This window comes from Kogia breviceps, chromosome 17, assembly GCF_026419965.1.
Source record: "Kogia breviceps isolate mKogBre1 chromosome 17, mKogBre1 haplotype 1, whole genome shotgun sequence".
Taxonomy (NCBI): Eukaryota; Metazoa; Chordata; class Mammalia; order Artiodactyla; family Physeteridae; genus Kogia; species Kogia breviceps.
In genome coordinates this window covers 59,173,281-59,195,233 of record NC_081326.1, presented here as the reverse complement: position 1 = coordinate 59,195,233, position 21,953 = coordinate 59,173,281, and the positions used below count along the sequence as shown (strand labels likewise).

The 21,953-nt window shown below is 42.7% G+C and overlaps 1 protein-coding gene across 1 annotated transcript in view; it reads right to left on the bottom strand.

Moving 5' to 3' along the window:
- Positions 1 to 11,691, bottom strand: part of MAL2 (mal, T cell differentiation protein 2) — a 28,722-nt gene extending 17,031 nt beyond the window's left edge. Inside the window, exon 1 of the mRNA XM_059042973.2 lies at positions 11,476 to 11,691. Within this exon, the coding sequence (XP_058898956.1) occupies positions 11,476 to 11,607 (132 nt within the window). The 5' untranslated portion in view covers positions 11,608 to 11,691. The remainder of the gene's footprint in view (positions 1 to 11,475) is intronic.
- Between the last annotated feature and the right edge of the window lie 10,262 nt (positions 11,692 to 21,953).

The following is a 21,953-nucleotide window of genomic DNA, read 5'->3' as shown; positions in this document are numbered from 1 at the left end:
AAGGGCCACACACCCTCTGCATGGCATTCCAGGACCTTTATGAGCAAAGCTGCCTTTTGCATACTTGTCTCTTGCCACGAAACCCCTCACATCTCACATTATAGAAAAAGAAATGAACAGTCCAGAGACAAAGCTCTTTCACATCTGAGTGGCCTGACAGATGCTGGCCCAGAACGCCATTCCCTCCCCATGTGTATTTCGGAAACTCCCACGCACAGCTCATCCTGAAGAGCACAGCGACCTTTTAAAGGTCCTTCCTGAGTTCCACCGCATGCTCAGGCCCCCCTCTGCCCTCTGGGCAAGCTCCCTACTATGGATTTGTTACCTTGATGGGAAACATTGCAATTGACGCCCCTGGCTTTCAGTCCAACTGTACTGTTAGATCTTCTTGGCAGCATATGCGGCCTCATACCGGCTTGCATCCCATGTCATTCATTAATCTGCATAATAATTCTTTCCTAACTCTCAGTCAGGCACTGTGCTACATTTGGCAACACAAAAACCTAGGCTATTGTACACCTGCCTGGAGATACCGACAGGCAAGTGGGAATCGATCCCCGCCCCGGCCCCCCTCCCCCCAAACAATATAGGCGATATCACAGAAGCAGGCACGCCCGGCATATGGAAGGCTCTCAGATATTTGCTGAGTGAACAAACGCCTAGTTCCCATATGAGAACAGCTGGGGCACCAAATATGAAAAACCAATAATCATGTGAACCTTGCTAGACAATATCCAAACTGCGTAAGTCACTAAAGGTTACAAATACAAGGATTGGGGCTTCCCTGGTGGCGCAGTGGTTGAGAGTCCGCCTGCCGATGCAGGGGACGCGGGTTCGTGCCCCGGTCCGGGAGGATCCCACGTGCAGCACAGCGGCTGGGCCCGTGAGCCGTGGCCGCTGAGCCTGCGCGTCCGGAGCCCGTGCTCCGCAACGGGAGAGGCCACAGCAGTGAGAGGCTCGTGTACCGCAAGAAAATAAAAAATAAATAAAAATACAAGTATTAATGTATTTCTTAAAAAAAGGCCCATACAATTCCTTAGTACTTTGAAAAACATTTTGGAAAGCCTAATAAATTACCACTTGAGCAATGATAACAGAAGCACCAATCTAATACATTGATAATAGTGGTGGTATATCTCAAGTCCTTATTCCAAATCAAATATGAACAATCAACCCAGAAAGTTTTAGGAAGTAAATCTAAGTCATGGGTAATAATGCATATTAAAAACATGTAACCACAACCTTATTAGTAGCTATGAAAGAAACGATGTCCCTGGTAAAAGATTCTATACTCTTTCATACTGTTTAATAAATATTTGAAGGTGATAAGATCTTCCATTTTTTTCTTTATTTCTCAGCCTCTTCTTGGTAGACTTTTCTTACTCTGCCAGCACAAATAAGCTACATTAAATATTGTTTAAGAAATAGACATCATATTACATATCTATTAATTTAAGAATCATTTATTGAAACTCTAGGTGCCAGTATAAAGAATAATAAAGAACAATTGGCCACTGTTTATTAGGTACAGGCAGACTCAGATAGATAAGCATAATTATATGATATCGAGATTATGATAATTTCATACCTCTGAAGAAGAGGCTATACGATCCCTTGGAATTAAACATAACATGTAATAAACCTGGACTGGACCTCAAACTGGTCAGCCTCAAATCTGCTGCTAGGCACTGTAGAAGGACACTGAGAAAAAAAAAAAAAAAGGCAAGGTTCTATCTCCAGGAGCTCTAATAAGGGAGAAATAGACACCATCAAATCTGATTCAGGAGCAGATTGTGGTGAGTGCTATAAAAAGGGCTCCACACTGTGTGCTCCGAGAAACTGCAAGAGGGAAGAAGAAACAGAACGGGAGGAGTCTAGACGGTGGGCAGGGGAGGCAGGTTTTGAAGCAGGCTTTCAAGGCAGACGAGGGCTGTGACAGCGGATGCTAATGTGAAACAGTAGAGATGAACTCTTCTTGTCGGACTCAAAACTACAGCCCTTCCCAAACCCCAAAGGCTTGGAGAGGGAACTAAGTGTGTATATGAAAAGAGAACAGACTTGCCTCCCCATCTGTGGTGTGTGTGTGGCTGGAAAGGGGGCAGGGGAGGCAGGAAGGTGTATGGATGCCCCCCCCGCCCCCAACACACACACACACACACACACACACACACACACACACACACACACACACACACACACACACACACACTACATCCCTAGATCAGAGATTCTGTGAAATACAGATTTAAGTCGTCCTTACCACAGGAGCTTTGGAACATAGAGGATGGCCCAGAGAAGAGAAATAATCCCACGCTGGAGATCCACCTTCTTCGTAGCAAGACTGTCACATTGGTGAATGGGTCCCTAGGGCCTTGACACAGTTATTTCTCCTTACTGCACGATAAGCTAACCTTTGCTTTTGGCCAAAAGCTACCTTTTCTCCCGAGCTTCCCAATCTAGCTCCAACTTTAAACACTGAGCTTTTAATAACATTACCCATGCTTAGTATATTCCCTTCACCTAATTCTGCACATTACGAAGCTCAGAGTATTTATCCCTCATGTTAATTATCAGCATCCCTGTTCAGCAGAGGTGGCTCTGGAGGTAGCCTGTTTTTAGAAGTGAAACGCAGAGCACAAAAATGGTTAAAATCTGAGGGAGAAGAGTTGATGACGTTTCGTAGCCACTGCAGAGTGCACACGCCCTGAAGAAGGCTGGGATTCCCGTTCACCCACCGTGAACTGAATCCACATTCTGACCCCTCGTCTATCACAGCCTTCTACCACTCTCTGGTGTCCTGAAAAGTCTGATAATTACACACAAAACTCCCAGATGCACCACCTTTTGAAATTTCTGTTAAGGAACCAAGTCAGGGCTCATGACTTGGAATCGCAAGCTCTGACAAAAAGACAACCCGACTTCCAGGTAATGCAAAGGCAAACACGTCTTCAAGTAGATATCAGTCTTCCCCTGTGACCCCTCACCTCCCGAGCTCAAACTTAGGTGTACCTGGCACACACCTCAAGTGCTCAAATACACCCCGAGTTGCCGTGATTAAGTTGCTGCCCGTTCCAAAGCCCACGGGCTCCTTGGTGGCTTACTGTAGAGTACGCTCATCCCTTCAGCTCGGCTCCTGCAGGGCAGAAGGGTGTACCTTGGCTGAAGCCTTCCCACGAGAAGGCCATGGAAGTATTATTCATCCACACATCACACTGAACTGAACCCTCAGAGCTGGAGCTAAAACATGTTTTCACTAGAAACTGTGGACTGGCAAATATATGTAGCCCCACGGGAAACCATGGTGTTGAGCAAGCAGCACTTCTGGCTGCGTGGATTACAGACTTCTCAAACTGAGTCCTATTTGGATGGTCTTCCTATGTCCCCAAAGGATTCCTTTTGCAAACACCCTTTCTCTTTTCAAATGTCACTTATTTCCTAATAGCGTGCTTTTAAAACATGCCCTCCGACATCTTGGCTAATAATTTTCAAACCACTTGGACACCTTCATCTTCGTATACTCTTATTATTCACTAAGTAAACAGGCCAATTCCTACTCTGACCTATTTTCAGTCAGTGTTTGGAATGAAACCAGGGAAAGGTAAGTGAAGCTGAAGGTATAAAGGACTGGTTAGAGGGCCCTAAGGAGAAACATTTCAATACTTAGAACTTTCTGTGCATAACATATGACCCTCTCTTTCCAATTCTCCTACTGCTTACATACTGGGCTGTTCCTCACTTTATATCAGTGAGGACGAACAAATCAGAAAGACTAGAGGAAAAAATGTCTCCCAACCTGGCTTACAGAGTTAATCTGAGTAAGAGGTCGAAGCTGGTGAGGGTAACAGAAATACGAGCTAGCATTTATCTAGGTCTTGTGTTCAAGCACTATTCTAAGGGTTTTATTTGTACCAATTTAATCCTCTGAGATTAACACCGAGAGATTAAACACTGAGAGCTAAGTACTATGATTATTACCATTTTATAGAGAAGTTAATCGAGGTAGAGAGCCATTAACAAATTGCTCTAAGTTATACAGTTAATAAATGTTAGACCCGGGATTTGAACCCGACAACTGGCTACCAGAGCTTATGCTCTTAACATTATGTTAGTTTGTCCCCATCAAAGGTTCATGTTTATTCTAGAGCAGGGCTTCTATACTTTTGCCATGGATTGGCTTGGGGCAGGGGCAGGGCTGATTCTCCAAAATCATATCCAATTGGGTAGATAAGCGCATATACGTTTTTCTGGGGGCACAGTCTACAACGTTCATCAGAATCACAAAGGGGTTTGTGGGCTCCCCAAAGTTCAGAATACCTTATCTTCTTGATAACCCCTCCTATTTCAATGGGTGCTACAAATGCAACAATAGGATTAAAGGATGTTAAACATGCTCCAACTATTTACCTTCTAGTGAATAGATTACCTATAACCCCATGCTGCACACAACTTGTATTCCAAAGCATATTAAGTGGGAACATACTTCAGTCAACAGATACAGTAGCTGATAGATGTGTTTACAGGGCAGCCCATAAGGGTGTAAAGTCACTCAGGATGTGGCTGCAGTCCAGTGGCTCCAGCACTGGTGAACACTCCTGCCTGCCTCTCCAAGCTCACCCTCCCCCTGCAATGCCCCTTTCCCTGCCGCCCCACCTCTGCACTGCAGCCTCTGTCCCTCGTCCCCTGCACACAAAGCGTCTATTACACTGGGCCATGCTTCTGCTTGGCATGTTGCCCTTGGAATTTTCGCTGGATAACTAAACTCCAGTACTGCGTCTTCCAGAAAGACTTCCCCGGCTGGATGCCATCTCTTGGTGCTTCCATGGCTACCAAGCTGATACTAATCTTAAAATGGAAAGCCCATATTATAGGGGAGAAGTATGCTCTGGCCCTCTTTTATTCTTATTTATAATTTCCCTTGATTTTTAAAATCCTCTTTTCATGTTTATAGGTAACTAGTTATCACCTAGGTTAAAAATGTTCACACATGCCCATGCTTCAGTATCAACAAGGACTGTACAAGTCATTGCCTCTTTTCTTTCTTTTTACCTTACTTCTTCTGAAAGCTATTATACAAAAGTTAGGAATGTAGTCTATGGCGACTATGAAAGGGCACGGCCCTTTTCATATAAAAGAGGACACAGGAAATTCAGGTCAAACTTTAAACTCCTGGAGAGGAGTCATGACATTTTAAAAGCTGGGCAATAATAAATGCTAGAGAGAGTGTGAGGAAAAAGGAACCTTCCTACACTGTTGGTGGGAATGTAAATTGGTATAAGCACTCTGGAGAACAATATGGAGGTTCTTTAAAAAACTAAAAATAGAACTACAATATAATCCAGCAATCCCACTCCTGGGCATGTATCCAGAGAAAAGATACATAATGCAGAATTCGAAAAGATATACGCACCCCAATGTTCATACCAGCACTATTGACAATAGCTAAGACATGGAAGCCACCTGTGTCCACTGACAGATGAATGGATAAAGAAGATGTAGTTATATACACACATGGAATATTACTCAGCCGTAAAAAAGAATGAAATGATGCCATCTGCAGCAACATGGATGGACCCAGAGATGATCATACTAAGTGAGGTAAGTCAAAGACAAATATTATATGATACAGATTATACGTCTAATCTAAAAAATGATACATATGAACTTACTTACAAAACAGAAATTGACTCACAGCCATGGAATATAAACTTATGGTTACCAAAGGGGAAAGGGCAGGGGAATAAATTAGGAGTTCAGGATTTAAATATATACACTACTATATATAAAATAGAGAACCAGCAAGGACCTACTGTATAGCACAGGGAACTCTACTCAGTATCATGTAATAACGTATAATGGAAGAGAACGTAAAAAAAAGAATACATATATACATATATATATATATATATAATTGAATCACTCTGCTGTCCATGTGAAACTAACACAACATTGCAAATCAACTATATTTCAATAAAAAGTTAAAAAATAAAACGCTAGAAGAAAAAAAAAAGTTGGGCAAGACTTAAGGGGGCGTACTCCAAAGCTGCCCTTCCACGCTCCAGCCAGTTTCTCTAGATTATTTTCACACTGTTCGGTTTGTCCTACAGAACAATCACACAGCATCTGCTAAGTACTCAACGTGCGTGGTATTGGCTACACCTGCCTGGTTCCTGTCCCATGTCATTACACAGTCTTTCCTATTCAGCTATATCAACGCAGATATGCCACATCCACGGCTCCTACCACCAGTACGACATTTCTATCAGGAGCCCCAAGACAAATCTCCTCTCCTTAAACTTTTCCTTTGGAGCTCAAGGTCAAGGTTTTCAGCAACTTGGTTTGAAGTTTTCCATGTTTCAGTTCTTCCTATTTCTTACAGAACTGCCAGCCAGGGAAAATGATTGCTGAAAATAATCTTTGGCAGGGGCACTTTTTTTTCTTAAGAAGTTTTAGAGATTTTTTTTTCACATGGATGGAGATTTTTAACCCAGACGCAGAGTAAAAATGTTACCTATAGAATTAAAACCCCTTTGAAGCTGGGAAAACATACCCACAGACAGCCCCTCTTCACCACTGCAGACACACAATGTCTCTTCGCAACCGAAATCTATTTTCTGGGTGAGAAAAGAGAACTCTATACAGCTGAACATTTATGTGCTAGTCCATCTACGGTCCAAGCTGCAGGTTGAAAATAACCTGAGATCCCTTCCATAGAATTATCTGCATGACTACACATGCCTGCTCCACAGCCCCTCCTTCCCCATCATCCTTTCATTAACATTTTGTTTTTCTGGGGTAAGTCCTCTGTGTTACATCCTATACTGAAGTTTGGTCTACGATCATTTCGGGCCATGTCAAAACTTTACATATGCGCTTGACCTTCTAAATATCAAATCTGTGCCTCTTCTCTGCTTCTTTTCTTTGTCCTACTTCTAGTCCCCTTCACCCCTCATCCAAACCACTGCAACAAGCCCTTTAGCTGACCTTCCTGCCTTCAATCTCTCTGCTTTATAACCAAACTTCATTACTCAAAGATTTCTGCAAGTCTAATCAAGTTATCCCTGTCCTTCAGCAGCTCCGCATCACAGACAAAAACAAATGCTATGCCTTGGCCTATCACTTCTCAGCCAACCACACCTTGAACCCTACCTGCTCTTTTTCTCCCTCCTGCTACCTTCCCATAAGTCATGTAGAGAAACACACACAGAAAAACACCAACCATTGCCAGAACTTCATGCCATGGTCTTTCTTGCCTCTCGGGTTTGCACATGCCCTTGTTTCTGCCTGGAATTCTCTTTCCCACTTTTGTCTACTGAACCTCTACTCATCATTTCAGGCTAAATTCAAATGCCATCCCATTAAAGCTGCCTGTCCTGGTCTTCCCAGTGACCAGCTGTACTCCACTCTGTTCTTCAATAGTACTTTTCATAAACCAGTTTTATCACTTCAAATGCAGCACTGTAATTCTTTCTTGGATTTATGCTTTACTGTATAGGACTTTCTTTTAAGGGCAGGAGTTATGTCAATTATCCTATTTCCAGGGCATAAGATAAGGCCTGATGCACAGCAGGTTATTAATTATTTGTTGAAAAAATGAAAATTATTGTCACATCCAAAACACTGCAGTTAGAAGCCTGTGAATAAGAGTCCTAGACCATCTCCCATAAAGACAAATGTTCAGGAATATCATGGGGAATGTAGACAGTTTCCTAAATACTGAAACTGTGAAACACACTGAATTCAATAATAACCTTTATTCTTTTCCATGTTTAACACGGTTACTTCCAATCTTCCTGCGCATAATACTCATTGAGGACAAGGTCCAGAAATTGCTTGTTTAGTCCAATAGCACAGATGTTCCAATGTCATTTTCTTATCATACACCTGCCTGGAACGTGCTTTAGCTATAGTTCACTTTCCAGTGTTGTGTCTTTATTCCCTGAATGGTAGTTATTTTGGGGGCATATCCTCTCAACTAGGTTATAAGCTTTTTCAAGTGAGGTAGAGTTTAAATATCTTTGTTCCCAGAATAGTGTCTGGCGCACAACAGGTATTCAATAAACACCTGATGAATGATTTACAAAACATTAATTCAGGAAACACTGAATCAAAACATTAGATTCTGAAAATAACTTTTGAAGGCAATGTTTTCCATCTTAAACTAAAAGGTTTCACTTTGCAAAACTAACTTAGTATTAAACTCTTCATAGCAAGCACACATTGGTAAATATAGCTGAGTGCAAAAACCCAGAGGTAGACAACTTAGGTGTCTAGCAGTACAACATACCTATCTCAAGAAAACCACACCATGCATGTGAAGTTGCAACATCTTCACCTGTAAAGCCAGTGCTATAAGCTACTTTACCTGGTGTTTGGAGGCGGGCAATATCTGTATCTTTTGAATTATCTCCCCAACAAATGCCTGACACTTGAGAGACTGTGAATGTGGTACAACGAGGCAAATTGAAATTAAATTATTGAGCTAAGTTACTGGTTAGTGCAAGAAGTGAACTCCAAGATCATGGTTTCATTAGCTTAGTCAACTATAGATAGCCCAGCACCTTTGTCAGATGCAGTTTTCAGGTGTTCAGTTTTAGACAGCAATGGGACATAAAGAAATTGCAAGGACAAATGGATCCGATAGAAAGTCAAAATTAAGGAGTTTGGGCATATTCAGAAACACTGGCAGAGGCTAAAACAAAGGGGTCCCCAGAAAGGACATCACCCAGAGCTTAGAACTGCTTCTGGTGAATTCTCACGTTTAATTTCCAGAGAGAAATTTCTGAAGAGGAGCCATGGGAGACTGAACAATTTCAAGAGATCAGAAAATTAGAGGGATATTAAGAAATCCGGGACCAAAGTGCTTCACAAGTGTCTACTTTGCTTATATCTGTGCATCTCCTCCGTGTGGATGTTCTAGGTAGAGAGAGGGGACCAAGGTGGCCTCCACCTCTGCTCTCTTAAAGCACATGATCCAATAGCTCTAAGTGGCACAGAAGGGCGAGGGCCAAGGAGGAGCTACAGTTGGGCTCTAATGTGGTCTCTTGTTTCCCTAAGGTCACCAGTTTCACTGGAATATTCTGGTCCTTTTATTTTTTTGCAGGTTGGGTTGGGGAGGAAGGAGGTTGATATCAAGTAAAAGGTAATGGAGGCCTATGATTTAAACCTATCAAGATATTTGGCCAAAAATAGTGAAAATTAAACGGAAACGGCTTTCAGAAGTGATGCTGTTCTATCTAGATAAGGATCCTAGAAGTGTTTTGGGGCTAAGAAACCAGAGGAAATGAAGAGACAAGAGGAAGGGATTGGATACTTCTGTGAGCCTGGGATTTCCCGTGGGATGGGGAGTGTCAGGAGTTCTAGCAGAGGGAGAGGATTCACATTTGCAAGAGAGAGCTGTCTCGTCTACAGAGCCCTGAAAAGGCCTCCCTTGGTGGTTCCCAGACATGACCGTACATTAGAACCTTGGGGGAGCTTTTTAAAAAATCTCATGGACTTGGATGCTCCCCCAGAGAGTCTGATTTAATTAGTCTGGCCTAGCGATTTAAAAAGCTGCCCAAGCAATTAAGTGTAGCAGGAGTTGAGAACTAACCAATGGGCTAGATAAATAAAGAGATATGGGGGTGGGGGAGAGGAAATAGAATAAACCACTTTCCACTTTGTTTCTCAGAATTAGGTGGAGTTTCCAAAAGTGTCTCGTGATCACCAGTGGTTCTTGAGATGGCATTTGATTTGATAGCACATGGCTAGGCCTTCTTTGCATATATATACATATATGTATGTCACATTTGTACATATATATATGTAAACATATAGGTATCTATTTGAACAAATATTAGAAAAATATGACCAGCATATCAAATTTGAGAATTCATGTTTCTATTGCTTAGGATGAGGCTAAGGTAAGGTACTGAAGTTCAGAAAGTGAATGCATTTAAAGTGCACAATCTGTAAATTCTAGAACAGGTGAATACAGCAGGCAAAAACTTCTAACAGAGATATGCAAACAACTGGAGTCTGAGGAACACGGAACTCAAGTAGCCCGAAACCTATAAAATCTTTCTTCCCGGGCTTCACTGGTCTCAGGCTGTCTCCCTCCCCACAGCGGGGCTGCCCACCCAAGGCCACCCTCTCCCGGCTCTTCTCACCTGGATGCCCGCAGCACCTCATCCCAAGCATTCAGATGCTTCCGAACTGGGCTCAGACTCAAACCAGTTTCTCCTAGCCTCGCAGTCACGATCCGATTACTGATGTCATAGCCTGTAACTCACTTGTCTCCTTTTTCAGATTCAAATCTGAGCTAAACTTAACTTAGGGTGCCTTAGCATAATAGGGCGGAAAACCAATGCTCACAAGGCGTTCCAGCCCCACAAGCACAAAAGTGAAACTGAAGCGACCCAAATCCAGGTTATGCAAACTCAAAGGTGTGGGTGAGGGGGACGATATGAAAACCCCAAACCGAGCAAACAAAGCCAGCCTGGAGGAAAGGCACTGACTGGCAAACGTTTCACTCTGTATTTGCCATTCTCCGGGCATGATGCAACCTCGGGTTGCCCAATTTATATTTGCACATTTTCCCCAGCGAGCTTCAAAACCTGCCAACTCCATTAAAGTGCCTTTTCAAAAGTTCAAGTCTGCAGCCCCAGAAGGCTGCACGACAGGCCGGGTGACCCGACGGTCACCTAGGCCCAACAAAGTGCGCTGAGAGGGTTTGGAGTTGCAAAGGTAGACTCGGAAGGGAGAAGGGGCAGACGCAGGAGGCGAGGAGCTTGACAGCCACGTTTGTACTTTTACGCTACCATTCTCAGCCCACTTGATTTAGACACTGCCCAGGGCACCGTATGGGCTTCATCTTTTCCCTGCCCTGCCTCCTGAGCCCTGCTCCTCTCCCCATTCCAAAGGGCGCTCATAATGCCATAAGGAAAAAAAAAAAAAAAAAAAGACCAGGTCTTCTAGCCCTCCTCCTCCTCCTCTTCCTGGTACCTCCTGCCCCCTCTTTCCACATCCTGGCGGCCTACCGGTCACCCGGTTGTTGGCTCCACCTTGCACCACCCAACAAAATGGCAGGTAGCATCAGGCGAGGCCGAGAGCGCCGGCACCCGCTCCAGCCCAGCGCGGCCCCGGGCCAACCCGCCGGGGGTCTGACAATACCCCAACTCCAAAGAGCCTTCTCCTCTCAAAGTCCCCAATCCTCGGCCCCGCGGGGCCTCCTGCTCGCTCTCCCGAGACCATTTCTGTCGCCAGCGGAGGAGCAGGTGCCAGCGTAACAGGTGCCAGGCGAGAGGGCCAGGGCGGTGGCGCCGTCGCCCGGGTGCGGGCTGCGCTGGGCATCGGGAGGACCCTGGGAGGGGCGTGGGAGAAGGCCACGCCGGGGGGACGGGAGTTGGGGGCCGCGCAGAAGGAGACAGCCCGGGGGCAGGATGCTACTGCCATCCTCGCCACCCGGGGCGCCACCCTCGCCCAGGCTGCCCCACTTACAATCTCCAGGCACACGAAGGCGCCCGAGTAGGTCCGCAGGATGTCGGGGCCGACGGGCAGGGTGACCCGTGGCGCCGGGAAGGACACGGCGGGGTTCGGGGGCGGCGGGACTGGCGCTCCGCCGGCCGACATGCTGCCGCTGTCGCTACTGCGTCTCCGCCCGCCTCCGCCTGCCTCCGCCTCCCGGGCTCCCGCCGCCGCCGCCGCCGCCGCTCGGGTCCGCGGGCTCCGGGCGCGCCGCCCGGGAGGGGGGCGTGGCAGCGCTGTCCTCGGCCAGGCGGGGCCCCGCCCCGCCCCGTCACGTGGGCCCAGGTGAGCGCGCCTCCGCCCCGGCGCCCGCGCGGGTCACGTGCACAGGTGCGGCGGCCACCTGGCCAGGTCTTTCCTGCTCTGCTGTTCTGGTCCCCTTCGCCGGCCAGAGGCCAGCGCTCCTGGAGCGTCTCGACGCCGACGCCCGGCTCACCGCTCCGCCCTTTATTTGTTCCTTCTTTCCCTGGCGTGGTTTCCACCTATTCTCTTCCACCTGTCCTCCCCCCAACTCTCACAGCTCCCCTACCCCACTTCCCTCAATTTAACTGCAAGACTGGTCTTGGAGCTGTGACACGGAAGGTGAAATCAAGGTCATCAGTCACACCTAAAAAGTGGAGTGGATCAGCTTAAAATGGGACTCTTGTAGGATTTTAGAAACACCACTAGAACAGTGTCGCCTACTGAAGTCAGATGGGTCAGCTCCAACATCTAGTGGCAGTGTATGCCGGGCAGGTAACCAAATGCTGTGCGCGCCAGTGGTGTGCTCATCTGTGAAATGGGGCTGAGGTTACCTGCTCCCTATGGATACCCGAATTACATGATATTACAAGTAATTACATGATATAACGTAAAAAAAGAGGAAACTCATAGTAAGTGCTTCTCAAATGGTAGCTGATATGATGACTACTATTTTTCTAATTTTTACACACGCACACATCACACTGTTGTGTACACGTAATGTTGCGTAGGTTATATTTTTCACATAAAACTTTACTTACTGATTTCACCTGTCTGAAACTTATGAATTGCTGCTGTCTTTCAAACGCTTAAAAGGCAGATTTTTTTTTTTTTTAAGGATTCTGTGTATGGTTTGGATTCCCTGCCCCAGTTTATCCCCATTTTATGTTTGGTTTTAACGTCAACATTGAATAAGTGAAATAAAGGAGATGAGATTAATTTTCTCAAAGATCAGCTGAAAATAAGCAAAACTACACACAGCAGCATACACATGTAGAGCAGGTTGGAAAAAATATTAGGCAACATCACCAGACATTCTCCAAATTGAATGCTAATCTTGTCTGTCAGGTTTAGCCTTTGAGGGACTGTGTTTAGCTGTATGCGCTGGTCCTCAGATTTTAGTCATTCTACCTCTTGATTATTTTAATAAGCGAAACTCATAGGTGTGGTGGCAGCATCAGGGTAGATACCACAAAACAGGGTGTGAGTGAAATGTTTTGTGTAAATCTCTGATCTTCCCCACCTCTAAAAATCATTACTTCTTGACATTTAATGTGTGGTATTTATTTAATAGGAAATTTCATTTGTTGACCAATGAACCCTCTCTGTGTTTAGATCCAGATGGTCAGGGAATGATCTTTCGTGATTGTTTTATTTTATTTTATTTTCTGCCCAACAGCTCTCAATAAACAAAGTACATCCAAAAGGAAGACCTCTTCAAGTTCTTTACCCTGAAGATGCACAGCTATAGTGAGGGACCCCCCAGAATTTCAATGAATAAGCCTACAATGACTTTGAAGTCCCCAGAAGTGCTCAGTGACTCAGAAAAGCCTCAACTGTGCTTGTCTTAAAAATTACCACCAAGGGGAAAACTTCACTGTGTCCCTTCCAGCACCTTCCTTGCTGCACCATGCATCCCCCACCATCCCTGACTCTTCCACCTGCTTCTACGATGACCAGTGGAATAAAAAAAAAATATCGTTGAGGCCCCTCCTATTATTGTAACATATTGTTTAAAAATGCATTCCTCTCTAGAATGATTTTCCACTCTCACGACCACTACCAAAACCTGTTTACTCTTGATGATACCAATTTCCTTCTAATGGAGGGCAACAGCTCTGGAATCAAAGAAAGAAAAGCACTCATCCCATATCTCTCTCTTCCTCCACACAGTCGACTGTGAGCTCGTCACAGTTTCACTTTTCTGCTCTTTCCCCATCCTGTTTCCATGGTTTACTGACTTTCAACATGACCTTTACCTTGCTCACAGACTTCCTTTGGACGCCATTTTTTGGAATGTCATCATTCCTATTCATGACACTTTCAACAATTTTGCCTTACGACCACTTGCTACCTTCAATGAGCTGAAATCACCTCTGGACCCACCTTATTGCTTGGAATTTCACCAGCACTCTTCGCTTGAATGCTGACATCTTCTGTCCATCTAACTCTTCTTCCTTTCCCAGTCCTTTGGCCTCCAGCCTTTCATTCCCTCCTAATTCTCTCATTGGCCCCATTCTAGCTTTTCTGGTTTCTATCCATCCTGTGCTTATGAGAGTGCATTTTAGAGATGCTTGTAATAGTCCCAGATATTGCCTCCCATTTTATGCTGTACTATAAATTTACCCACACTGCCCAGGGGTGCTGAAAAAATGTCACAATTAAGACTTTAGTTTCCATTATTAATTCATGTTATCTAATCTTGACTTAGGGATTCTGAGGTATCAGTTTCCTCCACCACCCCTGCCTGCTATTTTTCTCACTTATTAACCCATACCTTCTTTCACTGTGCCTGTCTTTGAGCTTGGCACAAGCAGACAATATGTTCAATGTATGGAAACAAATCTAAGCCACTCCAACCTTCCCTACCTTCTCTTACTTCACAAGGAGTTTTAGGATATCTAACAGTAATCCTGTTTCATTGAAAACAGGACCATCAATCCAGTTATCCAACACAAACATCTGGGTGTTTCCCTTGATAGTCACATATTTAACCAGTTATAAGGTCTGGCAGTCCTACCATCTTATTCTCCAGGATATGTCCATTGGGATCTCTCCATTCCCATGTTCTCACTCTATCTCAAGATGCTATTCCTTCTCACAATGAATACTTTAGCAGTCTTGTTCCCCTCTCTTGTATTTTCTATAATGCTATCAGAATGATTTCTAAATACAAAGTTGATTGCAGTCACACCTCTACTTAAAACTCCTCTAGAATTCCCTACTGTCCCAGGATCCATTTCAAACACCCTGGAATGCATTCAAGGTATTTCTGGGGTATAGCTTCTGATGCACTTTCTTACCTCCACCAGACCTATTAATCCATCTACAGTTCCAATAACTCTCCTGCCTCCAGACCTTTACACTTGTCTTCCCCTCTAATGGAACATGCTTTCTTCTTACCACCCTACCCCATATCTATTTTCTGGATAATTCCTTTGGGTCCTAAAGGCAAATTCATTATGGCAGCATTTCTCTGGCTACTGAACATTATGTAGGGTCCCTTCCCACCCAACGTGTTTCCCTAACCTGATGTGCGCACTCCACGTAGAACACTTGCTTCACTAAATTGATATTATATTTTCACTTGTCTCATATCCCTTAGCTAGTGTTGTGTAACAGGGTACGAAATTGAAAAGTTCAGTGGAGGCATCAAGTGTTGAGGCACCCACCGCTCACTTCTACCAAGAATACGGAAAGCTCAGGAATGAGGATTTGGAGAGAGAGTGATTTGGGGAAGCCATGCTGGGAATCACACTTCGCTCTCTCCCTCCTCTATCACCTCTCCCACAACGCAGGAAGATGAGATTTATTCACGTTACATACTAGGAGCTCAAGTAATATCAGCTGACCAAAGGAACTCTGCATCCAAATTTCTCTGCTTCATCACCATTGCTCTCCTCTGACCTTCCTGTTTCATAAGCAGTGTGACTATCTCTATCCAAAGTTGAGCCCCATCTCAGCTTTTCATTATTTCCCCTTCGTACCTCCTTTAGGAAATTAATCCATTAATTTTCCCTTCTCTCTCTTTGATTTTCCATTTCCAATTTATATTTGATCTTTCCCCCTCTATGAACATATCCAAGTTCCCTTACCATCAAAAATAGCAACACTTGACTTCTGCCCCAAAAAGAATAGCCAGAACTGGACTTACCTTCCTGACTGAAATGGTGAAATCTCAGACGAAATATGTGAAACACTGGTTTTCAGATATTGCATATCAGGCCATGCAGGATAGTGATCTCATAGAGATGGGAATGAAATGACAGGAGCTCTATAGTTTTCTCAGGTTCTAGAGTTTCCAGAGCAAAGACGAAGGGAGACCCTGGTGAAGAGCAGCTATCTCTATGAGTTGAGGTGGTAAAGCTGGGAATTTGAGGGGGGCGAAGGGAACTAGAGTTCACAGAGTACTAAAAAGGAAAGAGTTGCATGCAGAGAAAGCTTAGGAGGTCAGCAAAATTGCCCTTAAATCTTCAGATAAGTGTTTTATCAGCAGACGAAAGTAATTTATCTGAGTCGAGGGAAGAAGCATTCCAAAGGAGCGGAGGAATAATTCCCGGAATTCACACAGAAACAGAAATAGTTCATGTGTCCACAATCTAGAGTGTAAGATCACCTAATTAATGGAGCGCTGCATAGAGTATTCAGAAAGGTATTGCCTCAGTACTGGGACAAAGTCCCCCTTAGACGGAGGTTTCTCTGGTCCTGCCTTACAGAGCTTTAAAAAAATGCCTCAAAATGCTCAAACCATTTCCAGTTAACTCAACTGAATCACAGCCCAGTCAAGACTATTAAAGAACACAAAATGTCCAGTACCCAATAAGATAAGGTTCACAACTAAAAATTAAACATTTTTATCCAGTTAAAATTTTTATCCAATTATCCAATTAAAAATTTCCAGGCATGCAAAGAAGCAGGAAATATGAATCCTAATAAGGATAAGAATAACCATGATAGACCAAGAAATGATACAGATGATTATATTAGTAGAAAGAACGTTACGACACTTATTATCAATGTATTCCATATTTTAAAAAATAGAGTGAGATTGAGCATGTCTTGTAAAAAGGACCCAAAGAGATATGGGAACAGATGTATAGGTATAACTGATTCACTTTGTTGTAAAGCAGAAACGAACACCATTGTAAAGCAATTATACTCTAATTAAGATGTTAAAAAAAATAAATAAATAAAAATTTAAAAAGAACCCAAACTGAACTTCTAGATATGGTAACTACAATGTCTGAGATGAAAACTACTTTGCAGAGGATTAGCAGCAGTTTAGACCAGAAGGGAATATCAGTTAATATGAAGACATAGGAATAGAAAATAACATGAAACACACCTAGTAAAAAAAAAGACTAAAAAATCAACAGCATAGTGAGCAGTGGAATAGTCTCAAATGTTTTAATATATTTGCAATTAGTTTCAGGTCTAATAAATTCAATCTAATAAACTCAGTGAACCCCAGGAATTAGAAACATGAAAAAATCTACCAAAAAATAATATTCAAAATTCTTAAAAACAATAATAAGGAGAAAATCTTCAGGGCTTCCCTAGAGGCACAGTGGTTAAGAATCCACCTACCAATGCAGGGGACACGGGTTCGAGCCCTGGTCTGGGAAGATCCCACATGCTGTGGAGCAACTAAGCCCGTGCACCACAACTACTGAGCCTGAGCTCTAGAGCCCGAGAGTCACAGCTACTGAGCCCACGTGCGCAACTACTGAAGCTTGCGTGCCTAGAGCCTGTGCTCTGCAACCAGAGAAGCCACCGCAATGAGAAGCCCGCACACCGCAACGAAGAGTAGCCCCGTTCGCCGCAACTAGAGAAAGCCCAAGCGCAACAACGAAGACCCAACGCAGCCAAAAATAAATAAAATAAAAATAAATAAATTTAAAAGAAAAAAAGAGAAGATCTTCAAAGTAACCAGCATAAAAGACACATGACGTACAGAGAAACAAAGAACAGAAACAGACTTCTCATTGGAAGCAATGCAAGCAAGAAGAGAGTAGAACACCACCCGTAAGCTACTAAAAGAAAAAAAAAGAGATAGGGAAAAAAAACAACACTGTCAACCTAAAATTCTATTTGCAGTAAAAATGCCTTTCAATGATATTGTATAATAAGCACACCATAGTAAGAGTAATCAGAAGAAAACCTGAGGGGCTATATTAATATCAGATTAAATAGGTTTCAATGCCAAAAAAGTTATCAGAACTAAAGAGGGTTATTTCATAATGATAGAAGGGTCAATTTATCATGAGGACTTAAAACTCCTCATGATATTTGTGCACTGTATAACAAAGTTTTAAAAATAAGTGATGCAAATTCTAGGTAAATGGCAAATTGCTTATAACTCTGTATATTCCAACCTCTGTGCCTTTGTTCACACCTCCGATTGCCCAGTCCCTTGAATAATCCCTCCTACAACCTTTGAATCTATGCTTCAAGCTTCTTCCTGAAAGTCAGCTCTTTCACAATGCCTTCAGTTCTCCTTTTGACCTATCTTTCCAACATCTGTCATGTTCTATCTTATGTAATCATTATTCATTAGTTCATATACATATACATATGCACACATACACATTCATAGATAGATGTCTGTGTATGCACACACATTAATTCATTATAAGTATATCTTTCCTATTGAGGATCGTGTTTGTGATTTTCCTTTGTATGCCCTATTGTCTCCTACCCTCTCTATCATTTAGGCACAGTGTTTTGCACATGTTAATTCACTCTTTCATTCAGCAAATTTATTTTCTATTTACTATGTGACCAATCCATGCCAGGCACTAGAGATATAGTGGCACATACAATAGATGGGATACAAGGCTTCTTCAAACTTGGAGTTCAGTGGAGGAGGCAGACATCACTGAAATAAGTATTTATTTAAAATCGTAAGGCTATAAACAACAAGAATGTTTTTTCAGGGTCCTAAGTTGCAAGCAACAGAAAATGAACCTGGCTGACTTAAACAGAAATATAATTTATCGAAAAGATATGATAGTTTATAGATCTGGCAGGAAGTTTGGGAAACCACTCTCAGAAAGTGGATGGGAATAAAGGTGGATGTGTAGCCAAAGCCATGCCCCCAATTAAGCTGCAGACCTAGTCCAGTGAGGGCACTACTTGCAACTCCATTAATCACTGGAATCCATGACTTGAGACTCCTTACATTGGCAGAACTGGATCAAGGATTCTACCATCAGCACCAATGCTATTGATGCCTCTGTGATCCCTCAAAACTGGATGTCAGCATAGCCACTCTCGCCACTTTGGAATAAATAAATAAATAAATAAATCCTCTTTTGTTTATGCTTCTCATCTGAACCTGGAAGCAGATGTATATAATTTGCTAAACCTGGTCCATTCATCTTCACTCTAGCTGAAAGGAAATCTAAGAATGTGAGGGTTCCATCTAGGGAGGTGGGCTCTCTCTCTCACTATAACTCATACTTCAGGAAATTGACCAAATAGGGAATTGGTTCATCTACAGCACAGCCCAAAAGACCTTGACAAATGTTTTCTTTCTATATTGAGTGCATGCAAGTAAATTACAGAGTGTCTTCTAATGTGAGAAGTTGGGGAAATCTTTGATGAATAAGTGACTTAATCATAAACCTGAAAGAGGAATAAAATCTGGCTTGACCTAAGGGTGGAGGAGAAAAATGTTGTTAGAAACAAAGGGAAGAGCATATGTGAAGACCCTCCTTCAAGAAGGAGTTGGGGTTCAGAAACTGAGTGAAATCCACGGACTTTGAGATGAAGCCAGGGAGTTAGGGAAAGGTCTGGTTTCTTTTCAGGGCCTTCTAGGCCATGCTTAAGTCTATGAACTTTATCCTAATAACTCTATAAGGACAGTGCAAGGTTAGAGCACAGGGCTAAACTTATTGAAGCACAAGCTTTCAAGAGATAACTCAGGGTTCTAGGTGAAGAATAAATTGACACTCAAATGTTGAAATCATCCAACAATAAATGGGCAAGCAGTGGGGTAAGGAAGTAAAATTAGAAAACTTCGGAGTGAAAAGACTTGCTTATCTTGGACAAATCAATTAACTTTCCTGAGGCTCATTCCTCATGCATAAAATGTTATTTTCCTGTATTTATCTATCTTTGAGGTTATTGTGAGGTAAAATGAAATAGAAGATATGATTTCTAATTGTAGAATGGTCACAAATATGATGTTCTAATAAATATTTAGTGAGCACTCAATTATTTTGCTAAGCATGGTGGAGGGTATGCAAATTTATTAAACTTATGGGAAAATATTCTAATTTTACATTTTACAGAATATCATTTATTATCATTAATCCCTGGTCTCTACGTTTTTAACTACACTTCTATAGGGAGACAGTATTAGTCTGCAGATTGACTGATATACATAGAGTATTTATTGTAGTACTTGACACATAGTAAGCTGCTAATAAGTACTAAACATCATTAGTAATAATGTATGCATCATAGAAATTATTCCCCCAATATAAATATATATATATATATATATATATAAAATGTTAGTTCTTCATTTTGGTAATTGTTTCAATTTCTCCAATAGAAAATGACTTTACAGTCCATAAAGTAGAGAAATGGGTTAATGTTTGCAAAGACAAGAGAGAGCAGAGTTACCAATATTTTAGAGAAAAAAACCCCAATAAAACCATTTTGAACGGATAGTTTTGCAATGAGCATCTCAGCGCACCGGAAGTGGGAAAGAAATCTTTCCCCAGGGAATTTGTACCATCAATGTTCTTCAAATCTTAGGCATAATCAGATCTGACCTTACTAAAAAATTATCCAAGGATAGATATAGCCTATTAAGCTAATTTTCCTCTGATTATTGCACATATGAAGGCATAGCCCTTTGAAAGATCATAGTAGAAATCTGTAGCTTGCGGTTTTTCAGGAGACAACAGATGCCTACAAAAATACATTTTTTTGAAGTAAGGAAAAACAATTAACAGAAAAGTTAGGTAACATGACAAATATTTGGCATGTGTTATTCTACCTACTACCTGGTACCCATGACAGACATCAGTGATACATCAGAAGTTGGCACTTGGGGAAAAAAATCTTTTATTCTTGTTCTCGGTGTTCATAAAAGGGTGTTAATTTGCTAATAATCGTTCTGGTAGGGGGATGAGATATTCTAAAATGACTAGGAAATAGGCAGCAGAAGACCTTTCTTCTTTAAAAAGAAATCCTTGAATTTCCATATAATAGAGACTAATTAATATGTTGATGAACTCATCTTTTACATTCCCAGAATCTCTTACATTCCAGGCTATATGTCAATGAGAAATAAGGATAAATGAGTCTAAGACCAGTACTCTGCAGACTAGCCTCCCAGGAGAGGAGCTGGCCCCCTGCAAACTCCATAGTAGCTGGTGACACCTCAGTTCTTAGGGTGAGCAATCCTAGTCAAATGCAAGGCTTGGGCTTCAACCTTTGGTTGAAGGACTGACTGATAGTTTCCCAGAGGCATAGACCTGATGTTGAAACTCCTGCTGCTAGTTTGCTGTATCATATAACTGGAACTGTAAGGTCTGGACCCCAGCGCCCAGAGCAGAGACTGTTTCCTACCCCCCATAAATAAACAGGCAGGATACAGTTGAAGCTAAGTTTCTGCACCATTGCAGCGGGGAAACATACCGGGGAAGAATCAGTGCTTAAAAGTTAAAAATGTATAAAAGCCAGTGCTATTCATGCAGCTTACAAGTTCACGGCTCAAGGTTTAGGGTCGTCGGAGTCACATCTGGGATTGTTGCAATGAATAAACAACTGGGAACCTACATATATGCCACTAATTCTATATCCAATAGTTTTTCCCAGTGAATGCTTTCTAGCTGACCTGTATGTGGGGTGTGTGTGAGTACAGAGGTGTGTACGCATGAGTGTGTGTCTATAAAATCTGCTCTAGTATTAAAAAATGTTAATTATACCTTCTTGTAAATTGTTCTAATCTGACTTCTTTCTTCTTTAATGTGAGGTTGAACACCAAAGGTTTAAGAGCTTTGGATAGAGAAAGAAGAGAGAATTTCAGAAAAATAGGGTTTTGTTGGAAATGATGTAGGGTAAATGTGGAGATCACCGTTCCCTGCCTTTTAATGCTTCTTCCCTGTCTGTGCCTAGGATCCACCTTATGAAACCTGCTAATCTACTTAGTTCAATCATTTTTCTGTGGTTTCACCACCCACCCAGTTCTTTAGACCTTCTTGCTTTTCTAAGTTCTCATCTCAACAGCTCCTAGCCAGGATTCCGATTTCTCTCTGCCTAGCTTCCACAGAAGGACAACCTATTTAGATCATATCTGGTTTCTTCTGCAGACTCACCTGTTATCACTTTCTTCTGGTCCACACAGCAACCAGAGCTCAGGTGCCACCTCCAAACGCAGGGTTTTTTCAGCATGACTTATTTCCCAGAATGGCCTCTAGCCAGTGTGCTGGTAAGTGTTTAACAACCATCCAGGGCAGAGGGGAGCTCTGATT